This window comes from Anomalospiza imberbis, chromosome 14 (assembly GCF_031753505.1).
Source record: "Anomalospiza imberbis isolate Cuckoo-Finch-1a 21T00152 chromosome 14, ASM3175350v1, whole genome shotgun sequence".
NCBI classification, from domain to species: Eukaryota; Metazoa; Chordata; class Aves; order Passeriformes; family Viduidae; genus Anomalospiza; species Anomalospiza imberbis.
This window is the reverse complement of record NC_089694.1, coordinates 16800887-16817713: the sequence shown is the minus strand read 5'-3', so window position 1 is coordinate 16817713 and position 16827 is coordinate 16800887. Positions and strand designations below refer to the sequence as shown.

Here is a 16827-nt window from a genome sequence, read left to right as displayed (position 1 = left end):
AGAGAAGGGAGACTTTTTGGTGCTTCACTGCTGGTTGAGCTGTTGGCAGGCAGGATATTGTCACTTTAAAAGGAGTGCAGGTGACAGAGTTCTTGCTGTGGTGCGTGGAGAACCCTTGTTCCTACCTGGTTAATGATTTGCAGGGAGGGGAGCTAAGTGCAAGCTCTGCTGCAGGTGGAACAGACCTTCCTTGGCAGGGTGTATTTGTCAGCAATGAGAAATGCCACAGGCTTGTTTCATTCAGCTGTGTTGTAGTTTGTTGTGGCAATGACATATTTGAAAAATAAGCCAACCAGGGAACAGGTATACTTAAGATACCTTTGCAGCTCCAGCCAAGAATGTACCCTTGTGATTCTCATTGTCTTCAGTCCCCAAGAGCTGAGAGTTCTTGTTAGAGCCAGGGGAAGGGATGGAAGGTGCTTGGGTGCCCCTTTCCCTTCAGTGAAAGTTTATAATCTCCTTTTCCTTGAGGCAGCCCTTTGTCCTGGCTGCTCGGGCTGGGGCCATGGCTCACGCCAGGGCTGGGCCTTCCTCTTCTCTGCAAATCTGCCCTGCTATCAGTAAACTCCTGTCACTCTGTAATCCCTCTGGCACAGGAGTTACACATCGGGGAGGCAGGGAGGCACCTCAGATATTTACATTAGAGACCTGCCTGGAAACTGTATCATTCTCTTCTATATTCCACAGTTGTATCTTTCTTGGGGACAGATGATTCTAAGTTTCGAGGCTATTTCATCTGGGCTGTGGGCACAGTCAGACTGAAAAATAGGTAGGAAAAAACAGGTAAGAAAATTGCACTGGGATTTAGGTGTTTTCTTGTTTTAAGTGAGATTACCTGACAGGAGAAGATTTAAAGGAAATAAGAAGCACATAGTAACTTATTTTCTTGGAGGATTTCCCTGCCTTTTGCAAATCAAATTTGTGTTTTGATATCTTAAAAGGGACATGTGCACAAGTGAATCATTCAGCTTCTGTCATTAAGTTCAGGGTTATTTTACTGCTTGGAGAATAAATGAGTAGGAATAAACCAGAGGAAGTAATACTGGGATGAGACTTCTTTAGCCAGAGTGTAAATAGTTCAGATTAATTTGAAAAGTGACTCTGGTAAACAGCCAATACTACTCATGTCTCTGAAAGTGATGTTTTTGCATTTATCACCTCCTCACCTGTCACCTTTTTTATAAATACTCATGGTAAAAGAGCTGTTCTTCCTCACCCATTAGTGCTGAGACAGGTGATGTATCTGCATCCAGGGCACACAGTGTGTGTACAATTACATCCCAGTTCTGGGACATTTGTGGGGAGCAGTCAGTGGGATTAGGAATTCAATTGCTCCCATTCAGGTAGAGCCATCACCAGCATGGACTGGGAGTGCACCAGGTCCAGGGTCAGGTCTCATTCCACTACAAAACGTCCAATCCTCCCTTGCTGCTCTTGTGTGTAGCTGGTGTGTTAAAACAAAGCCTGATTCAAGGCTGAGCTTGAAACTTGAGCCACTTTCTTTGTATCAAGGTAGAGTTCATAGTGATCTCTACAACGTCAGAGCTCAGTATTTGCTTCTATTTAATAAGGATTGTTTTCTTTATGGATTGTTTGCCAGGTAAATATTTAGCAAAGGAGACTCCTGTTTCTATTATGTTCTTATTTTTCAAATAATTTGCTTAATAGTTTCAAAAGTAGTGAAATAACAGGCCTGCACTTAGCTGATACTTGTATAAGTAGAAACTGAAGGTCAAATGAGAATCAGTTTTATCATCTGAGAAACCAGCACTGCACTGCTGAGATCTGGAACCAGCTTCTTCCCACAGGTTTGTCAGAGCTTTCATGTGCTGGGTCACCTGTCTAGGCAGAGACAGTCACTGACAGTCCCTGCCAATCTCTCTCCAGGTGTCCTGGGTTTAAGAAATACAAATCTGAACTCCAGCGGAAAAGGAATGCCATTTCCAAAGGGAAGGAAGAGCCTCCTGCCAAGGGGGAGACAAACACGCCCAAGGATCCAGAGCTCCCAAGTGGAGGCTCCTCTCTTGTGGCAGAAAGCTCTGGAGCTGCTGTGGTGTCACTGGGGACTGCAGAGCCTGGACTGGTTAACCCAGCTTTTGAGGAGACTGAAGAAGGTGAGAGTTTGGTACAGAAGTGGAACTATGTATTTACCTTTCATGATATACAAATGAGGCAATTATCTCAGAAAATTCAATTGTTAAGTGCCCCCAGCACTGTCAGACATCCTTAATACTACTCAGCCATTAGTAGTCATCAGAGGCAGCTCTTCCTTCAGCAGAAGGGAGATGCATTCATGTGCATCAGGGGTGGCAGAGTCTGCTCACAGGCACAAAGCTGTACAAAACCATTTGGAGGAACTCTGCGAGATTGCAGTGAGTATTTGCAGTATTCTGTGGAGAAACAAAGGCAGTCCATGTCAATGTGAACGTGGAGCACTTAAAGCCCTTGCAGAAGCCAGATAATTAGTAACTAGGAAGTGTTCCAGGTTCTTGTTAATCTTGTTAGGAAAGTTAAATATACAGTCAGTTTCCTGGAGTGGTCAGTACCTCCCTCCTGGTGTTTTTCTAGCATAAATTAGGTTTTGGTTAACAGGCAGCTCTGGAAGCCTTGCAGATCAAATCACCATCTCCACTTGAGTGTAGCAGCACTTGTTTCAGCTTGGTAGGAGGCAGCAGCGTGGAAACCTCAGTGCCTTGTCTCAAAGTTAGGCTCAACTTCCAGCCTCTGTGCCTGGGACAGAGGTAGCTCACAGTTCAGTTCCCTGTTGGCTTTTTCCCAAAACACACCTGGAGCAGGTTTTGCATCCCTGGTGTGACACCTGCCCTTCACCCTGCCGGGCAGTGCTGGGCCTGCCTGAGTGTCCCTGTGCTGGGAGATCTCAGCCCACTTGCTAACAACAACTTTCATCTTCAAAGTGCAGCCTTGCTTAATCTCCACTATGCTGTGGAACAGCCAAACATTCCTCCTGTTTTACAGGGGGGATGGGAAGAGGGGAGCAAAGGAAATTAGAGGAAGGAAGTTGCAGAGCAGTAATTACAGCTGGGTAGTCCCTTTCCCTCATGGGCATCATGGAAACTGGAATTTGTTACGTGCGTGCTTCTAGCAGGCCAGCTATCCCAGGAGAAAAATAATCTCTAAATATAGCCAAACCTTACTGAATGCCTTTTAGTAAATCCCAAGCAACAACAATAAAGAGTTTGAATTCACCAAAAGCTAGGAGAAAATGGGAAAAATTCTGGAGAAACTCGAAACAGACAGAGGGGTTTAAAGCTTTTTATGTGACCTTAGGTCTCCTGACAGCTGCTTTCCCTCCACATCTTACATTGAACACAACCTGCCAGGGGTTTGAATCTTGGGGTGCTGTGAAAAGGAAAATTCTGTTAATGTGTTGTTTTTTCTCTTCAATTTCCACAACCAGACCTTCCTCAGAGAACCAGTCTTGTGGCTGAAACTACCACCATCGAAATCCACCGGGAAGATCCAGAGGAAGAGCTGGGGATGAGGATAGTTGGGGGTAAGGACACCCCACTGGGGAACATCGTTGTTCAGGAAGTGCTGCGGGACTCTGTCATTGCTGCTGATGGAAGAATTGCTCCTGGAGACCACATCCTTGAGGTAGGGAAACCCCCCTGGGAGCCCCATTGCTTCCCTTGACTGGGGCAGGAGAGTGCCTGGAAAAACTGGGAAATCTCTGCAGGTGAGGGTTTTAGAGCGCTGGTCAGACCTCTGTGTCAGCAGCATAGGGTGTCTGCTGCGGCTCAGGAACACTTTTGGCATTCCTTCCAGTCAGACTCATATTTCTCTTGCATATTTGACAGCTTTTTGAAATTTAGGCTGTTTTGGATAAAGTGAAAGATTCCTACCTGATAAATTTCACACAGCAGCCCCATTTCTCTGCTCTAGTTAGGAAGTCTCAAAATTGCTTGCTCCACTGTGTTGCTTAAGCTGCAAATTCTCCATGGGCAGGTCCAGGGTGAGAGCTGCTGACTGGCAGTGAGTATCAGTTCCAAAATGTGAGTAAATGCAGAGCTCCAGCCCCTGCCTGACCCACAGCCAGGGCACTGCCACACTGGCAGGGCTGTGTGGCCCTGGGTGACCGAGGTGACACCTTGTACACATGGTGAGGACTGCTAGCACCTCCAGCTATGGCTGCCCAATCATCTGCCAAGCCATAAATCCTTTTTGTCCCATGTGATTGGGCATCAGGAAGGGCTGGCAGCCCCCCACAAGTGGCTGATAATATCTCCAAGTTGGTTTCTCATGTAGACCAATGGAGTGACTCCTGTTTTATCCAGTTGGATTGTCCATGTCTCAGTCTCAGCAAATAGTGCAGGTCCCACATTTAGGAGCCCTATTAACATCCTAAAAGACTGCACAGAATCTAATGTGACAACAAGCAAAGCAAAACGTTGCCTTCTCAGTCTCCCTGGTAAAAGCATAATTAGATGGATGATTCCAGAAGCTTGTAAACTATGGCCCACTCAAAAGTGGAGATTTGGGTCTTCTCCAAGCCTGTGCTGAATGCTGGAAATAAAGGAAAATCAGATCTGCATTTACATGGCATGGAAGGAATGTCTGAACATTTTTAGGTTTGTTAGCTGTGTGGGTTGTCCTGTCTAGTCCCTGCTCTCAGTTATTCACCAATTACAGTCTAATTCCATTAGCTTTCTTCATTCTTTTTTAGAGAACTTTGCTCCCTAATGTGCATCAGAGTCAGAGATTGCACAGGGAGTTTTCCATTCTGCTCCAGCCTGGCCATGCCCCACACTGTGGACAGTGCCTAATTAATGTGGGCTCTGATTAGTGAGTGCTTTGTTTGTCTTTGTAGGTGAATGGCGTCAACATCAGCAGCGTGACTCACTGCCAGGCTGTCTCCTTCCTGCGCCACCCAGGCCCTGTTCTCCACCTCATGGTCCTGCAGGAGAAGGGCTTTTCCAACAAGACTGCACAGCAGGATTCCACTTCCACAACCCGGGAAGTGATCCATGTCACCTTGGTGAAGAGAGACCGATCCGAGCCCTTGGGAATCAAACTGATCAGGAAGACTGACGAGGCAGGGATTTTTATTCTGGATCTCTTAGAGGGAGGCTTGGCAGCCAAGAATGGGAAGCTGAGTCGGAATGACAGAGTCCTTTCAATAAATGGCCAGGATTTGAGGCAAGGAACTCCTGAGGCTGCTGCCCAGATAATCCAGGTGAGTTCAGACATGGAGAGGCTGTGTGGAAATGGCTGTCAGTGGCTGGTGGCAGGGCTCCTGTTCTGAGCCAGGGCTAACAGAACACATCAGGGCAAGCTGCATTCCCCCAAATCTGTGTCATGGAAAGTGACTCCCCTCTGGATGTGTGGGAAGCACGACTTCCAAATGAAGATAAACACCCAGAGTGGGAATCCATGGTGAGTCAGCCCTGACAGGTCTGAGGGGAAGCAGTGGCTCATGGCACAGGAGTTCATCTGAGGAGATTGCAGCTCCTGTGTGGTGTTTGCAGCCTCTCAGCCTTGCAGAGGGAATGTTGGGATGCACTGTGTGGATTCATGCAGCAGACAGGGAGGGATCAGAGCAGCCTCTTGTGCGTCCAACAGTCACACTGAAGGTGCTGGCAGGGAGATGGGATGGGCTGGCAGCACAGAACAGATCCCTTTGGATTGATTTGAGGCCCTTTCTCCCCATTTTACCTGTATTTGTGAAGAGAGACTGGAGAATGACGTGGGGCACCTCAGGCTAAAAGCATTCCAAGATCCTGAATGGGTAGAAGAGGGGTGGTCTTTCCCCGTGGAATGTGCTCCTGTTGCAGCATGCCAGACATTTTGGTGGAAGGAGTGGGCAAGGAATTCTAGTTAAAGGATTAAGGATTGCTGCATGTGCAGCAGATATCACACAGATCAGTTTAAATTCTTTATTTCCCCAGGCGAGTGCCTCCAGTTTGTGTTTTTATCTACAGATCCTGACACAATGCACCTCATCCCATTCTGTTTATATCCCAGAGAGGATGTGAGGTCAGCAGGAGGGAGAGCCAGTTCTCTTCAGTTATCAGAGGAGTGCAGTGCCATGGGAAAAAGAGCAGAGCTCCAGCACTGAGTCCTTTTTAATGTTGTGCTTCTGTTCTGTGGCCTCTTAGAATTTGTTTGCATCCCACAAGTGCTGCTGCATTCCTGTTGCAATGTGCACACACAAGTCCCATATGAGGAACTCTTTTGATCCCACTGGAACCAGCAACCAAAGTCTCACAACTGGCTTCATGAGGTTTGGGGGTTGAATCTCTTTGGAAGTGACATTTGTGTAAAACCGTGACAGTTTTCCAAACATCATCTGTTCCTTTGAGGGCTAATTGAAATCCTTGCTTAAATGTGACTTAAGGAGTCCCTCTTCCAAGGCCAGGGAATTCACTCTGGGACCGGGAAGCAGGGTCATGTGGCAAGGAGTGGGAGCAGCAACTGCATTTCTGCCATGCAGGGCAGGAAATGCCCCGAGTGAGCACTTAGGCCTGCCTCCAGTGAGTCCCTCACAATAAGGTTCTGTCAGGTGATCTGAAGGAACAAACCCAATGAGGGCAGCAGGAACAATGGAAGCACTTCCCCTGCAGCCCTGCCAAGGCCAGACAAGCAGCTGGTGAAGTGTTTAACCAGAGGTACTCTGGGGAAAAAAATGGATGGGAGATCATGAACAATAGATGAACAGAGCTGGGAGGAAAAGAGCTTTAACAACTTCCCATGCAGTGAAAGCATCCAGTTCTTGTCATGGTCACTGTGTGTGGACCAGCCAGGGGTCCAGCTCAGTTCACTCTGTAGCACAACACAAGATGCTATTTTGGTTGTTTGTACCGAAGTGCAGGAATTAATCATCCCTTTCCACCTTCTCTTCTTTGGCATTTGTGGGGGAGGGAGGCACGAGTGAAGCCTGCCTCTGCTCCTGTTCCTTCTGACTCATGTTTGCTATTTCCCGTTTTCTTTTTCCAATCACATTCCCTGGCTCATCACAAAAGACTTTGCATCACATTGAGGACCTGTTGGAGAGCCTCTGTAGGAACTGATGCCAGCCCTTCTCTCTTCCCAAGGCAATGAGGGCTGTCCCTCATTTCTAACCCATTTTTCTGTCTTTTTAATTTCCACTCCTTGTTCCTGTGGGCAGACCACGGAATCCAGAGTGAACTTTGTGATCCTGAGGCAGTCTGGGGTGCAGCTGGGGGAGCCAGTGGAGGATGGCAGCACGTCCAACAGCAGCAGCAGCAGCAGCAGCAACGGGGGCAGCCCAGTGCACCACCGGAGGCGACCAGACCAGAGCCACTACAGACGAAAATCCAACTACCAGAAGGTGGGGCTGAGAGATGAGGCCAAGGTGCTGCTTATTCCTGGTTTAGTAAATGCATTGTGTTGTTCTGTGATGGTGTTTTATCACAGAAGGCTGATCAGCAGCTCCACTTCTGCTTGGGCAGGTTGGTGGCTTTTGGTACTGAAGAAAGGGAAAAAGGTGACAAAATTTCTTCAGTGTTGATGCAGGGCTGGTGCTTAATCATTTGGTGTCTGGAAAGGGCAATACGAAATTTGCCATCCATGAGATATATTGGGATTTGCTTCTTGACATCCATCAAGCCCCCCACACTGAGGGTGGTGCAGTGACACCCAGTTGAGCTGGTGTGGAGCCAGAGGCCTTTGTGGTCCAGGAGAAGAATCCCCAGGTGGCCCTGTGGTGCTGCTGTGACTGCACTGTGGGTCTGCCACCCCTTTGTGGGACACAACAAACAGCAGAGCAAGAGGACAATCCCCAGTGTGCTGAACCCAGAGAGATAATCTGTAGAACTTGCAGCTGAGTGACAAACCTGCTGCAGCTGCTCAGAGTGGTGTGTTTCAGTGTCCCTGGAGCTCAGGGAGCTGCTGTCCTGCGTGGCTGGAGCGATGTTCCTGCATTTAAATCCCTGAGTAACATTTACACCCTGTTGTACAGCCTGTGCTCTAATGTGTGCCTTCACTACAACCTGAACATTCAGTCAGGGAGAGCTTCATTGCTTGGCATGAGCAGCCTTGAGATGAGCTTCTAGCTTGTTCCTCAGTGCAAAATTCCCCTCCTCAGAGGGAGCATCTCCCTGCAGCAAATGGATTTGGGATCATTAGGACAGCACTGAGGGTTCACATTAGAAATGCTGCTCTGTATTCCCACCCACAGCAAGGACATGGGAAGCTGACTTTGCCCTCCAGCAATGTTGCTGGAATGCTCTGGATGAAGGAGACAAATATTGTTGTCTTCCAGATCTGGGCTTCTCCTGTTAAATGCATTAAAGAAGCTGCATTTTGTGCTGTCATTGCTTTGTAGGATTTGCCTCAGGGATATGTAAGTCATGAGAAGACAGTTGCAATAAAAAAGGAGCCAAAGGAATCTTTGGGAATCACAATTGGAGGTGGAAGGGATAATAAAAACAAGCTCCCTATCTATGTGACAAGTGTGCAGCCCATTGGATGCCTCTTCAGGGATGGCAGAATCAAGAGAGGTAAGGGAGGCTCTCAGACCCTTTATCCTTTAGGAACTGTGGGGTATGTTCAGTGGAAGCTGGACCTGGACACTAAGAGAGGCTGGAAACAGGGTTCCCATGGCCCCTTGAGGCTGAAATGGGCTCCATAGCCAAAGGTCTGTAATAGTCCCATTTTATTTCATCAACAGGGGATGTGCTTTTGAGCATAAATGGCATCGATTTGACTCATCTGAACTACTATGAAGCTGTCTCAGCTCTGAAATCCAATGCAGCTTCCCACTCAGTCACACTGAAAGCCTTGGAAATCCTCTCCCTGAACTCCCCAGAGCCATCCCTGGACATCAGGGAGCAGGGATTCAGCTGGTCTCCCCTCTGGATCACGTGGCTTGGATTGCCCAGGTATGTTTGTCAGGGACTGTTAATTACAGGGTTGACTTTCACTCAAACACTAGAAATTAATTACTTTGTTGATGACCTTGGAAGCATTCCTGGTATTCCTGTTTAGCTGAAAGGCAGTGAAAAGCCTCATTTGCCAATGAGATCATAGGATAATGAGTACATAAGGAAATTCCACTGTTTTTCTGGAGTGACCCATCATTCCCACACTCTTGTTGGACAGTAACCATGCTTTAGAAGCCCTGAAACCCCCTTTAAAAAGAGAAATAGTCAACGTTGGATGCAGTCCTTGCTAAAGTACTGACTGAAATCTCTCTGTGGCTCTTTCTGCATCCCCTAACACAAGCCAAGAGACACCTGGGCTGTCTGGGAGTTTCTAAGCTGATCATCTCACTTAGGGGCACACATTCTTTCAGTCTAACTCTTCCTGCCTGTTGTAACTGTGTCATCTTCAGCATGCAGAAATGATTCTGCACACTTGAGTTTTCCTGCTGCCAAGCTTTACAGCCAGGTTTTAACAGGTTTTTTAAGTTCCAAGGGAAGTTTGAATTTCCCTCTCCTTCCTGGAGAGGTGAACCTCTGGCTCCCTCCCTTCAGTTACATCAAAACACTGTGAAAAGCAGAGTCAGTTGTCATCCCAACTTGACTGCAGGAGCATCTGCAGGTGGAACATAAAGCCAAACCTGCTGTGGGAAGCTTGGATCATTTACAGCCTTGTTCATTGAGACACCTAAAGAAGAACCACTCACAAAGCCTCTGTTGTGTTACTTAGCAGCCTGTAAATGCTCAACAAACCAGCCCGAGGAAAGGCAGCTTTTGTGTCTCCTGTGCTTGGCCTGTGCTCAGCACCTCCTCCCATCTCCCTCTGCTCCCCCAGGCATTGGCCTGGCTGCTCCAGGCAGGTCTGGTGTGGGCTGGCCCCGCGCTGCACCTGGGGAGTCCAAACCAGGGCACAAACCCTCAGATGCTGCCTGGTGTTTGTTCCCTGAGCTGCTGCTGCAGTGAACTACAGCAAGGCAAAACCTGGCTGGGCTTCTTTTCTTCCTTTCCCAACTTTTCTGGCTGTCAGGTGACTTGCAGCTTCCCCACACTCTTCTGCAGGGACTGGAGTCTTCTCTGCTCCTGGATCTCCTGCCTTCATTTCAGGAGTGTCCTGACATCACCTCCATTTAAGGCATTGCTGGAAATTCCTTTGCTGCTGGTATTGATGTTCCCCCTTCTTTTGACTCCTGAAGCAAGAAATTATTCCAGATTCCTTTTACTCCAGCCTGAATTCTGGCCTTGGAATGTGTCTGCAGTTCTGGCTGTGAGGGCTGGTAGGAGGCACGCAGCAAGGTCATTCCACTTTGAGATCTGACAGAATCTTCCTCCTGTGTCCAGCACTAAAATGGGCTGTAATTCCTGTGCTTCCTCCCTCCTTTTCCCATCTGTTCCAGTGAGACCTGGCGGCCACTGGCTGGTCACCCACAGAACCCGTGTTGGTCACCTGGGCGTGTTCAGGGTGCCTCTGGCACTTCAGGCTGGCTCAGGGAGGTGCAGCTGCAGTGAGATCCCAGTGCCATCACCTGCTGCGGTGTGGTTCCCATTGCAGAGAGCTCCTGACCCACCCAATCTGGTTTCCTTTGCACAGGACCAAACCCCCAGTGCTGCAGGGTAATGTCCATTGCGCTGTGGCCCTGACAGACCCTGTGTGCACCACTCTGACACAGGAAACCCCCAGAAATGTGCCCAAACTGGACCCAGCACCAGCTGTTCACTGGGATCTGCTCCTTTTGGCTGCCCTGGCCTCCCTGTGTTCATATGTCCTGCAAGGTGAAAGCTCAAAGCTAATTGCATGTGCAATTCTGGGTTTGTTCAGCTTTTTTTTCCTCAGTTATTCCTTTGCTCCAGCAGAAATGTCCCTTTCTTTTTAGAGGAATGTATTTCTTCCTAGTTTGAACCTAGACTCGATGCTGAAAGGTGTGAGTTGAAATGAGTGCTCAGGGCTAGGGAAGTGAATTTGATCCTTGCAACACTTGAGGCTGCAATGTTTCATTCAGGCCTTGATTCTTGTACCTGTGATTTCTGGTTCTGTCGAACAGCAACTCTGATTTCTTCCTAGCATTGTGTTAAATGCACACCACTGATAGTAAAAAATACCATCTCAAAAGCTGGTTTGGACTGGGCCCATGTTCTAATCCCTGGATCCCAAAGGTACCAGAAACAAAAGTTTATATCGATTATCTTTTCTAAAACCTTTGTTTCTTGTAAACACAGTGCACTGTGTGGCTTGTGGAGAAGTCTTGGGGATGAAAAAGCAGTTTTCCTGCCTCCCTCTTCCCTGGGGTTTATCTGACTCCAGTCTGACTCTTCCCACAAGAACCATGTGGAGCTCCCAGTCCCGGCCCCGCTGCAGCTCCAGCAGGAACCAGGAACTGCCAGCTCAGCAGCGTGCTTGGCACCATAAAGCCTGCACCTCGACCTTCCCTAAACTCTCCAGTTCTTTTCCCACAGCCATTTCTGATTGTGGTAAATTAAAGTTTCCCTTCCTAGAACCCCTTTTTAATATGGAAAACGGATTCCTAGCAGCCAGCCCTTTCCAGCTCCTGGACAACGTGCCTGATGTTTTTATTTATGTTCTGTGCTGACGTAGCCCTTGCCACTGTTGCTCTTGGGGCTATTCATTTGCAGCAGCTGCCACAGCCATGGCTCAGAGCTGTGTGTTTGCACTTGTGTGGTACCGGTGGAAGGAAACCATGGAGGAGTCAGTAAGCTGAGCTGGGTCTCCTGGTGTTTATGTGTGAAAAACTCCTACAAAAGTAAATTAGTTTGAAAGTAGATAATTGGATCTTTCTCCTGGTGAGAAGTTAACTGGGAAGGCTTTTGAAATCTGAAACTTCTCGGCAAACTGCTCAAGCAAAGCCCTCGAGGCAAAAACGTTTATTAGGAAAAGTTTAGCTGCTGGAATAGCTCAGCGGGGTGATGATGAGCAGCAGTTTCACAGCTCCGCGGTGCCAGGATATAACCTGAGCTGGAGCCGGCTGGAGCCGGACTGGGAGCCAGGGCACAGGAGAGCTCCAGCCACACCTCCCGTGTCACACCGGCCGTGTCACGGGGCTCTGTGCCACCAGCTCGGGCAGTGCTGCTGGCACTTCCATCGCCCAGTCCCCAGGCTCCCTGAGGACACAAACCTCAGTGGCTGGCATCCAGAACCAGGGAGCTCTCACCAAGGAGCCCAATATCAGAACTGGACATCCTGGATCCTGCAGGAAAACCCTTCCCTGCTCTGCTCTGGCAGCTGCTGCACCTCACATTTGCTGCCAGTGATGCTGAAAGCCTTCCTTGTACCAATGCAGTGCACAGAGGGGATAAAACCCCTCTACTCTCATTAATTGCATGGCTGTCGCTGCTGCTCCCTGTTAATTTGGGTTTGTCGCTGGTGCTGTGGGTGTTCATTAGTAGAATTAATGAAGTTATTCAGGAGTTTTGCAGGTCCCAAACCTCTTCAGAGCCAGGTGATTTCCTCTTAACTCCTAAACCAATAGTCAGAAAAGATTTCTAAAGGACTGGCATCATCCCATTTGAGAATTAACCCTCTGACATGCCTTGCAAAGGGGTGTCTCAAATCCTAAAAAAACAGGAAAATGAGGCTGTTCATAGCTGTGCTTTCCTGAGGGAAAACATAAATACCTGGTCAGGCAATTTTCCTCGTAACTTCTCTTTTTTTGACACAGCTATCTTCACTTCTGTCAAGATATTGTCCTTAGTAAAGGAAACCTGGAAAGCTGGGGCTTCAGCATCGTGGGAGGTTTTGAGGAAAGCAAAGGAAACCAACCCTTCTTCATCAAAACCATCGTGCCCGGGACGCCTGCATTCCGGGACAGGAAACTCAAGTAGGTGTGAGGTACCCGGGGATTCATCACCACCACCAAGGCTGGGGGGTTTTCCCAGACTCTGACCCTTGGAAGGAGCTCAGCTCCAAGTTAATGACTGGGTCTTGCACTCGTTTGAAAGTTAATATCGTTGCCAAACTTGTAACAAAGAAGGTCTGCTTTAAGTAGTGTTTTGGTTTCTCCATAAAGGTGCAAGGAAAAGGAATTTACAGCCCTTTCAAACCTAACTGTGAAGGTTAACTGAGTAATTAGGCAAAAGTAGAGAGAGAATGTTTGAGATGCATCTTGGAGGTTCCAGACCACAAAACCTCTTGGATTAGGAAAAGTATCCCAACACCAGCAACAAAAGCCCTCCTGTGCAGAAACTCCAACTCCAGCTTTGCTGAGGTGGTTGTTGCTGAGAGATCCCAGTGAGAGGAGCAGGGTGGGGCTGCAGGACCCCACAGGCATCTCCGGGGTGCTGAGCTGGCTCCTGGGCACCAAGGGCTGCCACAGACAGAGGGAGGGGACGCAGCGGGGTGCAGGGAGCTGGGCTCTGCTCCCAGAGCTGCAGTGGGAGCACTGGGCTCAGCTGGGCTCCCGTTGGAGTGCTGGGACAGGCCTGTGGAGGCTCAGCCCCTTGCACCCCCCAGAAGGGGCTGGGTGTGCCAGAGAGGGGCAGGTCCCTCTCCCAGCTCTGATGGTGGCAGTGCAGCTCAGTGCCTGGAGCTGCAGGACTGACCTGGGCCATCCGTGTTTCACCAGCACAACTCCTCCCCTGCTGCCTGAGCCTACTGCTGTCACCCAAGCACCAGCAGTGTTCTGCTTTTCCCTTCTTCTCTGAGTCGAGGGATTAAGTTCTTTCAGGGAGGAGTTGATGGTTTGGCTCAGGGTGACCTGAGGGTTAATAATGAACCCAGTCCTGACCGGATCCTTTCTTTGGGCAGGTGTGGAGATGAAATCGTGGCAGTGAACGGAGTGCCAGCAATAGGAATGAGCAACTCGGAATTAATCCCAATGCTGAAGGAGCAGAGGAACAAAGTCACCCTGACCGTGGTGTCCTGGCCAGGGAGCCTGGTGTGACAGCTCCAGCAATCCCCCAACACTTCCAGGTGTCCAACAGCAGCTGGACACCACCCAGGCCACACCTGACAGGGAAACAGGGACTGCTCCACTCCTGCTCCTGGTGCATTGCCATGGAAGACTCCTTGCTTCCTTTTTATGGAAAACATTTTACCAGCAAGTCTGGATGTTGAATTCAAAGTAAGGGTTAATCCAACAGTTGTTGGAGCTTCCCAGGCTCATTAAAGCTCCTTAGGATTGGTGGTGCACAGAAAGCTTTTCCCAGTGTTTCTCCACAACCTGCCCTGGAGGCTGCTGAGGCTTGCCTTGATTTTAGGGCTCTGCTTTCCATGGAGTATTTCAACAGGTTAAAACAGAGGCTTTTAGAAGCAGCCACTATGGGGACCCACTTTAGGCACTTCTGTCTATCAGGATTTGCAGTCCTCATTTTTAGGTGTCAGTAACCCAAAGGCTGTGTTAAAACATGAAGACCTCATGGTAACTCAGAGCTGCTGGGGCAGCCTGGTGGAGCTGTTACCTGGATGAGGGTCCTGGCACAAATCCCAGTTTAGGATCCTGCCAACTCCACTGATGTATTGCAAAGGGACAATTTCAACAGCTCAAAGAACCACTCTCAAAGGTATCAGCAAGAGGGGTTTCATTGAACTACGATGTTGCAAAATGTGACTTTACCAAAGATCAAGGGTAAGGTTCACTTACTGCATAAAAGTTTCCCTGGTTTTAGGATTGATAAAAGCAGCTTTTTCCCCAGAAGGAAGGTGAGGAAGGGAATGGGCTGGTATCAGACACCCCTGGCCCAGCCTGATGCCTGTCTTATTTTTACGTTTCTAGTGCTGAAGGGCAGAGTTCAGGCAGGGGCAGAAGCAGAGATTTCTCCAGCAGTTCTGTCCATGTCCCTCTTGCAGCTGAAGCAAAATATCAACTTATGGGATCAGGGGAAGCTGAAAGGATCCTTGGCTGCAGGCAAAGTCACCTCAGAAGGAGACTGTGCCCAACCTGGCTTCAGTTCAAACCCACTGTGCAGTTAAAATTTACAGTTAAAGAACTGAAGCCCAGGCAGGGTGGTTTGACCTCTGACACTGTGAAAGTTCCTACTTGCAAACTCCACCTGAAGCAATTCCCTTTTTTAGCAGCAACAGCAGTAGAAACGATGGGGTTTTCTTAAACCAGGTTTCACTGAGAGATCTTTCCTCCTGTGCTGCCTCTGCTGCACCTTTTGCAGGACCAGCTTTGTAAGAATCCAAGGAGTCTGTCCCCTGTCCAAGTGCTGCCTGGAATGAATGTTTAATTCCTTGTAGCAACCCCGCAGGAAAGAGCCCAGGCCTGGCTGAAGCTTCTCCTGGGCTGGCAATTTGTCATTTGCTGTCCCCAGGCCTTGTTTACACACAGTGACTTCACCTCCTGTGCTGGGAGCTGTGGGCAGGGCCTGTCCCAGAGCCCAGGACACAGCAGGAACCTCGGCTCCATCCTCCCAGCAGCCTTGGCTGGGCTGAGGAACACCTCTGGGGACTCTGACAGCACAGCTGGGGCTACCTGGGCTCCAGGGCTGCTTTCCTGCTGTTCTACTGGGCAATGCTGAGAGCAAAATAATCCAGAAAGAAAACTCATCATTGACCTCGCTGGGACACAAAAACATGAAGCAATTTTTTATCTCTTTCCAATCAATGTGCAGAATCTGTGCCTAGAACAGTAAATATTGATGTGGACAGAGAGAGGGTGATTCCCACTGCTTGCCCCAAAGGTGGGGAAAGGGCAGGAGGGAAGAGCTGTGCAGCTGCTGGGCTGGCAGTGGAGGGAGGAGGAGGCTGCAGAACCATTTTTACTCCATCTCCTTTGAAGGTGCCTTCAACTTCACCAAAATGTCCTCATAATTTAAATTTTGTTTCCAAAATCAGCTTGTTAATAGATGTTGAATTTGTTTTGATGCCTTTATAAATTATTGTAATATTGCTGAAAAATATGCATTAGAGGTATGGTTTTTACCCTTTCTTTCCATGTAGCAGCTAATGCCCCCAGAACAGGTCACCTCAGCAAGACTGCTCCAAAAAGTGACCCTGTGGCAGGAAACAGTCTTTGCTTCTCCCAGGAAAGGAGCTGGACTATCCTGAAATACACTGTGGCTGGGAAAAATCCCTCAACAACAGCAAACCCCACATCCCAACACCAGTAAACCTGCAGCAGCTTCCTGATGCCAAGTACAGATTATTTCCAACACCCCACCTTTACATTTCCCTGACAGTAAAGGCAAACATTTTACCTCTATTGAATGAGAAGAAGCCAATTTAAAACTACTTACCTCAAATTCACAGCTGCTCCTGGCCCCAAAAGCCTGCCCCCATTTGTGAATATTCTGTGACCTGGGTCCAGCTCATTCAAATAACACAGGAGGAGGTGCAGCCCTGACTGAATCCATGCTGGATTCCCTATTCCCAGTCCCACAGCACCACCCAGGGTGCAGGGATGCAGACTGGATGTGATCACCATTAACTGTGCAGGAGGTCAGCGAGTGGGTGTGGAACAGCCCTGGCCACCCCTGGAGAGGCACCAGGGACACCTGAGCGTGCAGAGGTGGGAGAAATGTCCTGGTGTGGGGCCAGCCCCACTCAGCTGGGTGCAGCATTCCAGTGGAGCACCGTTCCTGATTCAGGCAGGGAAAGGCAGCTCAGGGGGGGCTGGGGGCACTGCCAGGCCCCAGTAAGGCCAGAGCTCCTGCGCTGGAAAAGCCAGCACATCTCATCCTCACCACATGCCGGCTCCCGAGGGAGGCTGGGCAGGGCTCTGGGCCCCTCTCCCCCGGCACTGCCCCGGCCAAGCCTGAGCTCTGCGAGGGAGGGCAGCACCTCTGTCGTGTGCGGTGCCAGGGAGCATGGAGCAAGCACTCCTGAATCCTCCTCACCACTCTGCTTTGGATTTCTCTTCAAGTTCATCCCATTCTCCTAAAAGCTTTTGGGCACTCCCAGCTGAAGCCCTGCCCTGAGCAGAAGCTGCCAGGAGGATTCCCTTGTTCCCTGCACACCCAGTGCCAGGAGTTGGGA

General features: G+C 49.2%; 1 protein-coding gene across 2 annotated transcripts in view; it reads left to right on the top strand.

The window, feature by feature from the left end:
- The window catches only part of LOC137482657 (ligand of Numb protein X 2-like), a 28948-nt gene extending 13198 nt beyond the window's left edge, over nt 1-15750 (top strand). For both annotated transcript variants that reach the window (XM_068205163.1, XM_068205164.1), the window contains exons 3-10: nt 1888-2114; nt 3419-3615; nt 4829-5194; nt 7127-7309; nt 8306-8480; nt 8651-8861; nt 12572-12730; nt 13657-15750. In XM_068205163.1, the coding sequence (XP_068061264.1) occupies nt 1888-2114; nt 3419-3615; nt 4829-5194; nt 7127-7309; nt 8306-8480; nt 8651-8861; nt 12572-12730; nt 13657-13792 (1654 nt within the window). In that variant the 3' untranslated portion in view covers nt 13793-15750. The remainder of the gene's footprint in view (nt 1-1887; nt 2115-3418; nt 3616-4828; nt 5195-7126; nt 7310-8305; nt 8481-8650; nt 8862-12571; nt 12731-13656) is intronic.
- The last annotated feature ends 1077 nt before the right edge of the window (nt 15751-16827 follow it).